Genomic DNA, 13,889 nt, shown 5'->3' on the forward strand with positions numbered 1-13,889 from the left:
GCACAGTTTCTGAGGGGAACTTGCGTTTATTATTGTAATACAGTTATCCCATCACATTTCACATAGCTTTCCAGTGTATGATGAGTATTCAGCAAACATAATATGATATATATACGTGGTTCCTTGTTTTCGTTATATATTGTATTTGTTCGGTTATAACGAAATTTCGTTATAAGGAAAGAAAACTGCCGGTCCCGAGCATTTCGTTATAACGGGAGTGCACTGTAGCAATGCAATACATGACTCAACACTTTTCTTTGAAATACCACTGTAAAGCAGGAATGGTACGTGAGACAGATGTTAGTGTAAAACACACTCTAATGGGAGACAAACACAAACCTGGCCCTTTCCAATAGTGTCAGAGTTGGGTTATGGGTGAGGCTAAGCTGAGACATTATACGCATCATTACTGATAGCTTCATGAGAAGAGTAACACACTTAAGAATGACCGCCATCTCGAGTAAATTATATGTTTAATCCTGACAGCTCATTAGTGCTCATCATCTGCTCTAATTCAAACATATCTCTCTTTTTTTTAATTCAAAAACCTGGATATCGTTATGAGCTCTCGATGTGCTACTGTATATCCACTGCGTCTATGTCTATGATGCTGTGAAAGATGCTGTGAAAATAGACAAAAGTGCAACGTCGAGCAACAAGACTAGTGCATCTCCTTCGACATCTGCAATACACATCACTATCTTGAACACCTAAACCTACGTCCACTGCCCTATACAGACGTTACAATAGGTCAGACATGATACAAATCTACAAAATTGTACAGGGAATAGACGCTCTCCCAGTCAACTGACTTCTTTGACTTTTCATCTGGTAGCCGAACAAGAGGACATCGATTTAAGATTTTGAAGAAGCGTGTCAAGAAAAAATTGATGCAATCCTCTATTTCTGAGAGTGATATCGGAATGGAACAGTCTGCCTTCGTATGTACTAGTATGGAGCACTTCAATCAACACATTCAAAACAAATCCAAAGAAATTTTGGGCGAGATCCGGTAAGATAGATGAATTTAACCCTGATGAAGTTTTCAACTGTCCAGCTGCACATAGCCTTTCACACACAAATCAATCATCTTTATTGGTGCAGAGGGGCAAATAAGTTCGGTATAAGTTTAAGCCCATTTCCGATGTATGCTTTCCAAGGTATGATGCATGGTGAATGTGTCGAATGAATGTACATGGGGTAGACATGTGTGAAAAGTGTGGTGAAACAGCGAGGGAAATGTGGTGAGTGGGTAACCTTCATCTTATGCTGAATAATATTTTTTATGCCCTTTAAATGGTACTCAAACAACTGATTTTCATCGCTAAGTGTTTTTACAACAATAATGATGATTGTTATAGATTTTAATGCTTATTGTTGTTAAAGATTTTTTTTCATTCATTCATTTCATTTCATTTATTTCATTTCCAACTATGTAAAACATTTTCATGCACAAAATAACACAATATCAATAGAATACAACAGTTGTGTAGAATAATCAATACAATAGTTGTGTAGGAGCGGATATAAAAACGCTGCTGGTACCTTTTCAAGGTACCAAATCTCTGTTATGTTAATCTACAGTTTCTCCAGTAATAAACGTCTCTCGGCAAAAAAAAAAAATAATAATGATAATGAAGAAATAGAAAAAAAATGAAAATAAATAAACAAATAAATAAATAAATAAATAAACAGAAGGAAGATTTTTTTTTCTCTTTGTGTGGTACACATTCATTAGACAAATGCCTACTGCAGTGTTTTAATCCCCGCATATTCTTTCCTTTAAAACAATATAGTTGCATTGAAGATCACTTTTGTATTTGGCTATTTAGTCTTTTCACTTAATTTTTTTTCCGAAAAAAACAACACCCCAAATTGTTCACAAGTTGCAAAGAATAGGGTAAATCGTAAAAGTGCAAAATCATCTCTTGACTCGTTATTGCCTTGTTACATACAATGAGAAGAAAGATTTCCACTGACAATGGCAAGGAGTGTGTTGGCAGTTCACGATTACAGTCCTTACTCCGAAAAGTTGACCTCGAATCAACTGATTGCGCAACTACAGAGGTGTAACCCATGCGTTATCACACTTCCCAACGGTTTGCGTGCGTACACAAGCTGCTTACTTTATGCAAATGAGGCTTTATCGCCGCGCCTGTTATGACGTGATCGTGCGCGCCGAGGCCATGATGGTGGGGATTCCCCTGTATGGTTTTCCCCACGCACACACGCCCAATTGTGTACAGGGTGCCAAAAAAAGAAAGAAAGAAAACAAAAAAAGAGCCCAAAACGAAAACCCCAAATCGGCATCAATTCAATGACTACGTATATCATATCAGAATACAGCGTCCAAGATACGTTATGTGCACCAAAATCTTATCCAAATGTATTACAAGATAAGATATTGTGAATCCAGGTACATTTATCACGTTGCACTGTACAGTCATTAAAGAAACGGAATTTTACCCTATATTGCCTAGTTACGGCAGCTAATTGCGGAAACTCTTGTACCGAGCCTACCGCCTTTAGAAGATTGGAGACATTCATGAACTAACAAAGCGTCCATCACAAGTTACGACAACACTGAAGATTTCTGACTCGCTGCACTGAATAGGCCTTCAGCGGGACATTTCATGAGGCATTTTGTCAGATATTTTTTTCTGACAAAATGTTTCATGAAGCTACTGAAATCCTTGCATCTGATTGGCTGAGAGCAAATTCGTCTGACAAAGTTGTCGGACAACTCGCCATCTTTGTTTACAGATATGAAGACCTTGGCCTCTATCCTGGCACATCCCAGTGAAGTCCACTCGGACATTGCTATATAGAAAAGTCTTAGATTTCCGTGACCTCGGTCAGTCTCGTCTTCGAAAATCGACATGCGGTGGGAGCTATATATCCATCGACCACCAACTATTATTATACACACAAAACAACACAAATTATGAGAAACTTCTTATGCAAACAGACAAATTTGTGGTTAGGGTTTTCATAATCCATAGATTTCTGACTACCCTGTATAGACATCCCATTTTTCTTTTCATCTGTCTGTATGAAAACGCAGCACGCAGTCCAAAGCAAAGAGCGTACGGTCCAAAGGTTCATAAGGACTGTGCGCGCACGGCGCACTTGTGGACGAGGATACCGGATCCGAGGAAACACCGCAAATCAAACCGTCAGTGTATGACGTGCGTGTGCCGAACCGTAGATGGGCGACATTATCATCAGCCTTTGTTCTGATATTATTAAACCTCTATACATGTACTGGTACATTTATAAAGCGGCGGTCGAGATCTACTTCTGTTTTTCGGTGTCGGCTCAGGTGTTAATGCGGGCGATAAAAGTTAATCAGTTGTTTTATACTCAAAATCGCCAATACTGACGCTTAATTTCCCTTGTTGGACAGTGAAAAGATACAACCTACTTTCTCAAAATTATGTCTGAATCTCACAGAGCGGCCGCACAAACTACAGCGAACAATCCGGCGAACAAGGCGAAGACCGCCACCGCCAACCACCTCCGCGGAGAAGTTAGCAACGTTGATGTAAATCTCGCCGAGATCACCGTCACGCATCCTACGGAGGGAAAATTGCGGGTAAAGCTAACTCTGTTTCCTCTTCGAAAGTCGTGTGGCCTCGGGAAGATCGTCGAACAGGTGGACGACCTTCTTTCTATCTGGGATCAAGTTTTGGTGAATATAAAAGAGAAAAGAAAGGGAAAGTGGACAGTGACCCGCATCTGGCACTGCTTCGACGAGCGACCGCAGTGTTACGATGATATTGAGGACTATACGAGCAAGAAGCTCCCAGCCGCCTGGCCCAAACCATCTTCGTGTCACGTACCCCACCACCGGACCGGAGACATTGTCACTGTCCTGTTTGACGTCCTTCGCAAATGGAACAAGTGCCCAGTCGATATCCTTCTCGATGTCGTCCGTAGAGATGCAGTTGATCCCGATGGACTATTTGATAAGTACATAAAAACTAGCAAAGCACTTTGCAGCTTTCTGCGCACTGTACCTCAGTATTTTTACTTGGATCACGCCAGTCGAGTATGCATGTACGAGGGTTTCCACCCGGAAGATTTCAAAGCCGACCTAGCATACATTTGTCAAGTAAGTTGCTGTTTCATTCGTGATTTGACCATGATATCCATTAGAAGCCATGATAATCTCGTACATGTATTTATATTCAGAAGGTATTACGAACATTATTTATTTCTGTTTTTGTTTGAGAGACCGCATGCCAGTCCGCTTTCATATTATGTTAATATTGAGTGAATGCAGCAATTTATTAGTAGAGCACACCAGTGAAAATTTGGGGAAAATCTGACAATCCGTTTAAAGTTATTTTTTAAAGTATATCTGCGCAGTCACTGCTTGATGAGAGAACTACTACAGTGTGTGATGTCACATGCGTAGAACAATATAACAGAAATATAAAGAGATTTTTTTTAATGCACATTTCCTCGACTTGTCACTGGCGTTTGTTACGGGTTATATTTTTCTCCTTGTCTTCTGAAAGAGGCAAGCCAAGCGTTCTTTTATTATGCGAGGAAAGTGAAAATTATGTGGCATTTTCTTTATATTTTCTTTATATCGTTCTACGCATGTGACATCACAAGCTGTAGTAGTCTTCTCATCCAGGATTGACTGAGCAGAAAATTAAAAAATTCTTAACTTTTGAACAGGTTGTCCGATTTTTCTCAGACTCTCACTGATGTGTTCTATCTGCATCACACAATCCACATTTCTATTCGAGGTGAACTTGTTTAGGTCTAAAAAGCTTGAACGTCACTATTGCCCTTTAAAAAGTTCTATTTGCAACAGATCGCGTCTGCGTATTCATAGCGGCCTATACTCCTTTTAGAGGACTCCTGCACAGACTTAAGAGTTTAAGACTTCAGAATACGTTACAGAACTTCGCTTTTGTTGTTTTTCGTAATCCGCAACCATGTGATGTGAAAATAAACGCATTTTTCTTTTTATCAGAGAAATGATGACACAGCAAGTTAAGAGAGAGGGACACAGAAAAAAAAACACGTTTGTAGGCCTATATGTGTGCGTTGTGTGTGTGCATCGTGTTACTAATACTTTATTTTCTTTTTTTTTCTAAGTAGGCCTACTTATAGGGCCTACACTGGATGAAAGAAATGGAATTTTATTTATTTATATTTTTTTTTAAGAAATAGAAGCCCAGCCGTTAGGTCAGTCTGACTGGTACATGAAGTTTACCCGGGGTACTCTCCATTACTAAAATGACGCGAAACTGATGAACCCTTTCCCATGTTTCATGATTATGACAATTTTATCATTGATAATTATGAAACCAACATTTTGCGTAAAGAAAGTCGCAAGGAACTGTTCATTGTCCAGGATCACCCATAACGTTTAGAAAGCAGTAGTGCTTGTATCTCATTATTACAATATTGGTGCAATCGAACATCTGTCTGTCATTTACGTCACACTCATCACAACTGCTCCCGGGGATCCCTTTACATTAAAACATTTGTGATAAAATGTCAACTTTAAGTACGTATTAAAAAGCTTTTGAAGGTTTTAATTCTGTCCAAAATTCCGTGTCACAAACACCTACCCATGAGAATCAATGACTAGACCTATACTTGACGGTATAATAAGGGCAGTATAGAGCCATAGGCCCCCTAAATGTATAAATTGTTGCAATTATGCATACAAAAGATACATAATCTGTAATTGGGGCATGTAGTGGTGCACGATTAAACAGAAATAAAACGATCATTGAACATAGGCACCTAGAGTATACCATTTTAAAGCCGAAATGGCAACTTGGGCTTGTGACTGCTAAACTCGCACGACATATTGATTTATGGTTTCATTTTTTTTTATTTTTTAGGAAGGGAGTCCCTATAACTTGCATTCAAAGTTGCGTATTTGCAAGCGTATAATGATCTTCATGCAAATTACATTTGGAGCTGCGAGCTATTATACGAAAACGTTTTGATTCAGAAAAAAAAAACACTGTAGACACATCCTGACATAGCCATGCTAGCCCTTTCACCCCAAATTCTTCTACACTCAATGTTCACAGAACAGTGTCTGACACATGGCCGTGGCGCCACGTTTTCAAAAGTGGGGGGGGGGGCACTTCCGGGTTTCATGAGCTAACAAGCAAAAACAAAAGTTTCGCGAATCTTTCTCTAGCGATATTCGCGAAATGAAAATGCATGGGAAAATTTCTGGTTTTATATTTCACAATGTACAACAGCTGAGGTGATAGATCCCTAACACCATTTTTCATCGTAGAGCATTGCGAACGCTTATAAATTTCGTCAACTCAGCACCCAATTTCCCCTCCTAGCTCTTCAGTAAACCAAAATTCCGATGATATCAAGCTTGGTATAGACTCTCAAATAATTTGATTAAAAGGTGTAGGCCTACATCTGTTTTGTGAAAAATAGAAAAGTTCAGTGACAATTTGCTTGACGTCAGTGATCGACTTGTTCAGTGTTGGCATCATCTCCTTGGAATTCATGTGTTGTAAGTCAACGCGAAACTTAAAATTCCAATAATTGTCATAATGTCTTTCCGTCAAAATCAATAAAGGCAGCTTCAAGTACCTGTTTTTTTTTTCTTCTAGAGTTTGCGCTTTTCTTATGAAATATCAGATCAAGTGTGCAGAGAACAAGAAAATACAGATGTACACATGTATTGCATTTAAAATGTATGGGCGCAAAATGGAGGGAACAGCGACAGATGTAGACCATGCACGGACCACGAGGCAGATATCCTGACTTGTAGAGCCTATATACTAATCTATATTAGATGTCATATACAATAATTTTTGTACACACACTGGTCTTAATTATCTGGGTGTCAGAATTCTGACAATTGACACACATGCAAATGAAAACAAAGTTTCTATTATCTGATAACACTCAAACAATAAAAACTTTGTTACTTTGTTACTGAATGTTTTGCGAATACTGTCCTACCAACGGCAATTCTATCGTAACACCATATTATTTGCGTTATTAAATGTGGTTTACTAGCTCATTTTCGGAATTACGCAACTCTTTGTTTTATCATTCCGGATTAACAAACTTTCGTAGTAACAAAACCTTGTTCCATTTTCGGATTAACGAACCTTCGGAATAGCAAATCTTGTTTTATTTTCGGATTGACGAACCTTCGGAACCGCGAACCTTGTTTCATTTTCCAATGAACGTAACCTTCCGAATAGTGAGCCTTAGGCCTATTTCGTTTCCAGATTAACGTACTTTCGGAATAACGAACCATTTCACTTTCGCATTAACCAACCTTTCGGAATAATTACGAAGCTTAATTTTTCCGGATTTAACGAACCTTCGTAGTAAAGGACATTCAGAAAACGAAATTTAGGATGAACGAACTTTATTCAATTTTCGGATTAACGAACCGTAACCTTAATGATCTACATATATGTAGGCCTCTATGATCACACACTGGTCTTGTTGTAATGGATTGACAATCGATAAACATTTAAAACAAAACAAAGTTACAGGAACAGTAATACTCAAATAATAAAAACTGTTGAACTGTTTTCTGAAAGCTACTCTGTCTATACCGCGGGGATTCGTTGTTGAAGTAGCTTTATCTGATTCACACCTTGAGGTGAGTCTGACTTTCACTACCATAACTTGCAGACGTTCCCGAGAGGCAGGCGTGAGTACTCCCTGGAGTACGCCCAGATCATCCAAAATGTGCGCCAGTCCTACTCGGTTCTTCAGCCAATGCTCGAACACGCCGAAAGAAAGGAAAGGAAGGGCCAACACCCAGGACTAGTCGTGGCGTTAGACTGCGAAGGTGTTGATCTTGGTAGGAAATCACATTTTTAAATAGTTTTCTATTGATTGTTCTTGTTCTATGTTTTGCTTTGTTCTGTGTTTGATTGTTTTGTATTTGAGGGGGAGGAGAGGAAGTTTTAATATCGTGCCTTAATTTCATAACGCGAGATATTACTATAAACGATACCCCTTGTCCGGTTTGAATTTTCATAACGCGAGATATTACTATAAACGATACCCCTTGTCCGGTTTGAATCCCGGTCAATAGAGAAGGAAGTCCCAATCCCTTATTCAATAAATATACATATTAGCAGTGAAATTTAGTTGCTATAATATGGTTGTGAGTAGCATAGTAACTTCACAAGTTTTAACATTCAGCATATTTATGCCCTCAATTAGGCCTATGTTGTGATAATTTCAACTCTGTGGCCGTAAGTTATGATTTAATTTTTCAATGTTTTACACTGACCAGCAATGTGCAAGATATTCATCTGGTTCCTTCTTTCAATATTCTCAACGACGAAAACATGCAGGTCGTGTGAAATGACGGGAATCCTCTGCCATTCATATTGATTGAGTTTCCACAAGCATTAGCATTTCAGCTGGCTACAGTAAAGAATGATGTGAACTCCAGTTATAACGAAGTCCTCGGGACCGGCAGATTCTTTCGTTAAATCGAAATCTTATCATAGCTGAACAAAAAACAAAAAAAAAAAAAAAACAAAACAAAACAAAACAAAACAAAACAAAACAAAACAAAAAACAATGAAAATATATAAAGTGGATAATGTTGCGGTTTGATTTTTTACTTCGTTGTAACTGGAATTTCGTTATAACTGCGTTCGTTTTAACGGGAGTGCATTGTATTTACATCTCTCTGAAATGTACGGTAGCTTAAAGGTACAATGTATGTGTACATCAAAGTTTCGGTTGAGATGGGGTTTCAGGTTTCCAACGTCTTTTGATGATAATCTTTTGAGATAATGAGAATCCTTTTATGAAATATGAAAGAGGCTATTATTCTAAGAGGAATTCAGAATTCATTTGATCTACATTGGTTTTAAAATGGCTGAGGTATCCGAAAGAGATTGATTCTAATAGAAGATGGGACTCACCTTTTATAGGATTGCTTTGTTTTACCTTGTCTTTTGGATATCTTTATAAGCCATTTCAAGACCGATTTTCATCAAGTAAACTTTGAAGTCTACATGGAATTATCATGTTCTTTCAACATTTCATAAAGTGGTTTCTAAGTATTTTTCAAAAAGTTAAATGCTGAATCTTCACCTCAACCAATATACACCATCCCTTTATAAGTTTTTAGCGTTTTTCTGTTTCGGCGCAGGTCGTACCGGTGATCTGACTCTGGTGCAAATCGCCAAAATGAATGGTCTCGTTTACATCTTCGATGTCCAGAAGTGTCCGTCCATCTTTACTGATGGCCTCCTGACTGACTTTCTCGAGAGTTCATCAGTATTGAAGGTCATTCTCTCTTTCCTTCTTACTGCCTATTTAGCTGCTTAACTTCTTAAATATGAACAAGTGAAGGTGGCCACTTTCCTGGAAAAAAAAGGAAACAAATTACGAAAATATTCAATTATTTGGTATGTGGCAGAATTATTATTATTTTGCTCATCTTTAAAGTTGTAGAGAACCTTCAAAGTGTGACGCAAAGAAGTGTGAAGCAAAGAATTTTTTTATCATACATTCAATAAGAGAAAATATACTTTAGATGTGAGAGATTATAAGGTTTTGATAACTTAGGAGTAGGTTACTTAGTGCATCGATATTTTGTTAATGAAATTACATCAGCAAGGAATCAGGGTACTTTGTAATCACAAAGAGGAACATTGAAAGGCCGCCTGTATTATTTCTTACTTTCCCATGTATACCCAATCAATGTAGTATTCTTCATCTAGGTTCTACACAGCAACTTGTAATTTTGTAAACGTGTAGCCAATCCATACAATCACAAATTAAGACATATTCTTTCAATTTTCAATTGAAGTAAATGACTATCAGAAAAGCTGTTTGTAGCTTAGGAGACAAAACACGAACTCAATATTAATAGTTCCTATATATAGTTTCGGGTCCGTTGGTATATTAGTTTCCTCAGACGACGCAGTGATGAATTCATTGTCTAGCCCTTCGAGGGAGACGTAATGTTCACTTGTATGATATTGCGGTCATTTTGATAGTAGAAGAAAGCCCAAACAAAGCTCATTATTCAGACTTGTTTTTTCCCCCAGTTATTGTTAGAATTACACGTTTTTGTCTGTGTTTTTTTTTAAACCAAAAGTCAGCTCCCTTGTGGTTGCGTGGAGCAGACAACCCACAATGTCACCATTGTCATCACCCGACAACATGATCTCACAAACTTAAAACCCCGACACGATGGACGAGCATAAAGGAGAAGCCTATTATGCACTGTAATTCAGCGATATTTGTAAAACATGCACATTAGCGAAATTTGAGCAAAATCGGACAATCCGTTCACACGTTTTGATTTCTTTTTGTTTAAGTTTTGGTGCAGCGATCACTTGATGAGAAGATTACATCACTTTGTGCCGTCATGTATGGAAAACAGTATCAAGAATATCTAAAGAAAATTCAATATAAGCTCTATTTTCACTTTTCTATAGCACACTGAAAGAGCACTTGACTTTCAGAAAGCTAGGGGGGGGGGGGGAGATATGCATTATACCCTTAATGTTGGCCTGTGTCCGTAACAAGTCGATGGAATGTATAATTTTGATGTAAATTTTTATTTTGTGGGATTCTCCTTAGACTTTCCCTATACAATTGTTGTTCATACATGTCGTCATGAACTGTAGTAGTCTTCCCATCCAACGATGGCTGGACTGAGATTTTAAAAATCCTAAATTTTGAACGGATTGTCCGATTTTCCTCAAACTGCTGACGTGTTTTGATACATGACATTCTGCATCCATTCAACCCACGTGAATATTTGGCTTTCATTTCCCTATAACGCCTCTTCATTATAGGCTCTACTCATGTCAATTTTATATCAGGAACTGCTGCATCATAGCACTTTTCGCCCCTTCATCTATTCACTGTTCATGTGGTTTCTTGTCATGACATGTTGTCATTTGAAAAAAATTGATGCTAGTTTCATCACCGTAAATGCGGTTCGTCCATTCTTTTTCGTTTTCTTTTTTGTTCAATTTCTGATCAAGGTGAGAAACAAACGTACAATTTTATTAGTAGTATGCCCCATTGACTACATCATAGACATGCACACTGGCTTCAAGTCTTCAAATGTTATTCGAGCTGTTCCACAACACGTGAGATCGTCAAGTGATTGCCTCGGAAATGTAACTTTCACGAACGAGTGCATTGTACTTTTATTTCATTTTATTTTATTTTATTTTAATTCTACGTATTTTTCAAACAGGTGATTCATGACTGCAGATCAGATGCTGCTGCCCTCTACCATCAGTTTGGCGTCACCCTCACCAACATCTTCGATACATCGGTTAGTTTGTCCCCGGAGCATGTTTGGGGGATACGATGGGGGAAGGGGAAGGGGTTCAAGAGAGCATGGTATGCAAGCGCAAGCGAGTTGCGAAGAAATTCCTACAAATAAGTGATTCGTAGTGTGTTCTAAAACAGGTTTCAGCATTGAATTCTGACATATCAGTTGATCGGCCGATCATCTTGCCGATTGACGCTCCCTATCAAGTGTAAAATGTCACTCAGATAATAAATTTGCACTGAATTACAAAACGGAAGACGGACGAGTGACAAAGAGTAGGGTATCAGCACTTTGATGTCCGGTTCTTAACATAAAACATTGAAGGGTACCTTAAACTAGCGCCTGCGGGATTTTGGTGTGTCCTGTGCGTAGTTTCTAAAAATGTTTAAATCTCGAAAGAGACGGGTTAACCAAGCAATCGTAAGGTTGGACAATAAAAAAGTATCGGGTATCGAGTATCGAGTATCGGGTACATAGCTGTATTTTAATGGAACCACACCCCATAATGATTGGACTACGTGTAGGCCTTTTAGACCTTTCAGATTCTGTCAGTATATTTTTGTTACATCTTCAAGTTGATGTACTTCTGTTACATTTTGTTGTTGTTGTTGTTGTTGTCATTGTTGTTATCTCCCCGAATTCAAAATAAAATATCAACGACTTCCGATCCACAGATCGCATTCCACCTGCTGCAGGACCAATGCGCGATCGATGGCGCCAGCATCCGGGGCCGGATCAACTTCAAAGACTTGTGCCAGATAGTGGAGGAGGAAGCGACCCACAAGGACAAGAAGTTTCTAAAGAAAATGCGCTATATCTACCGGTTCTGGGCCAAGCGCCCGCTCACTCAAGATATGATCAACTACGCCGCGTTAGATGTACACCTCCTTTTACCGAACATCTACAGAACTCTCGACAGGTGTGTATTGATAAGCCATTATATCAGACTTCTATAGGTAACTGAAGTACATGTAACTGTAACTCAGTGTAAAGACATTTTTCGCTGACATAATCTTTCAGGCAGATGACATACACACAATCAGCAACCACTGTTTCTCATGTTAATGGGCATATTGGTCACTGAAATAGTGAAAACGGCTTCAAGATGTATTTTGTTATGAGATATGAAGATATAAGAGGAACCAGTCAGTCTTTGAAAAGGATAATTGTATGTTCATTCCTCACGTTCATCATAACACCATTTCGACCATGGAGCTACAGTGCACTCCCGTTATGACGAACACGGTTATAACGAAATTCCGGTTACATCGAAGTAAAAATTTAAACAGCAACATTATCCGCTCTATGCGTTTTTTTTTTATTGATTATTTATTTGGTTACAACAAAATTTTGATATAACAAAAGAAAAATTGCCGGTCGCGCAGACTTCAGCTTAACGGGAGTCCACTGTATAATATAGACAATCAGTAAGCTACTTCTGACCACGACTGAATTGAAATCGGGAAATTAACGTTTGCTGTTTACATGCCAAGCATCATAATTGTTGCGGTTAAAGCCATTGTTTACCATTGGAAGCGGTAATTGTTATCACATTAAACGGAATGCATATGGATACCGGTAGTTCAGTTGCATCACAAAATATCCTACAGGTACTATATAAAAATTTGGCAATAAAGCCGGAAATATAAGGAGATATCAGTAATTTCCATAATAAAGCATAACTGTAGACACTTTATTCCAGAAACGATTTTGATAAAGTTATTGTTCACATTTTTCAAATAATTGATCTTTCCTCTGCAGACTCATCCATGTTCACTGGAAGAATGTCTTCGAAGTGCAGTGTGCAGATGCGATCCAACGCCAAATGGAGGATTACTGATCTCATAAGAATCCTAAATTTTACCTCTCTCTTTTTACACTTTCACTCATGGAGAGTTCCTGTTGTACCGAGATGGGGGTGAAACATAAAAGGACAGACTCGGACAATGAAACACCGCGCCAGTTACAGATGTGCAACATAAAAGTAACTTATTCTGCAGTACATGTACTTCACATTCTTGTCTGAGGCTTAAATACATGTACGTACATGCATGCATGCTCTGCCAGGCTCATGAAGACCCATAAGTTGTCTAAACCTGTGTAGACCCTACAGGATAAATATATAGGAATATTCCGACAGAACATTTGCCAAGTTTGGCTTCAGTTTCGTCTTCTGGTCATCAAGGAGCAAAGTTTAAAGTCTTGGATTACTTGTAGTCGATAAATAATTTTGTAGCTGTTTCTAAGCCATGTTTCAATACCACATACTATCACGGTGGGTACTTTGTACTCTGGTACAGGTTTAACAAACTGAATAGCTCGCACTTGGCACGCGTTCACACAATCCAAATTCCTCCGATAAGACACAGTATCTATTTTATTTGTAAAGCGAATATTCACTATCACACTAATATGAAATGATTGACTTAAAAATGAAATATTATGGAAGCGTGTCGAAATTTTGGTAAGTTGTAACAGAACTTGCTTTCTTCGTGCATTGTATTTGTACATGACTGTGTAAGTACAACAGGACAAGAAATTTGGTGAAATGTTTTGTCTCTTAAATATTAACAGCCCAATCAATATTCAG

General features: G+C 38.3%; 1 protein-coding gene across 1 annotated transcript; it reads left to right on the forward strand.

Moving 5' to 3' along the window:
* The first annotated feature begins 3,436 nt into the window (after window positions 1-3,436).
* LOC139740503 (uncharacterized) lies at window positions 3,437-13,889 on the forward strand. Its single transcript, XM_071651096.1, has 6 exons — window positions 3,437-4,114; window positions 7,663-7,834; window positions 9,149-9,285; window positions 11,219-11,299; window positions 11,974-12,218; window positions 13,061-13,889. The coding sequence occupies exons 1-6, from the start codon at window positions 3,437-3,439 to the stop codon at window positions 13,137-13,139; spliced, it is 1,392 nt and encodes a 463-aa protein (XP_071507197.1). The 3' UTR covers window positions 13,140-13,889.

Source organism: Diadema antillarum, unplaced genomic scaffold, assembly GCF_040938485.1.
Source record: "Diadema antillarum isolate AM-2024a unplaced genomic scaffold, OU_Dant_1.0 seq00000855_RagTag, whole genome shotgun sequence".
NCBI lineage: Eukaryota > Metazoa > Echinodermata > Echinoidea > Diadematoida > Diadematidae > Diadema > Diadema antillarum.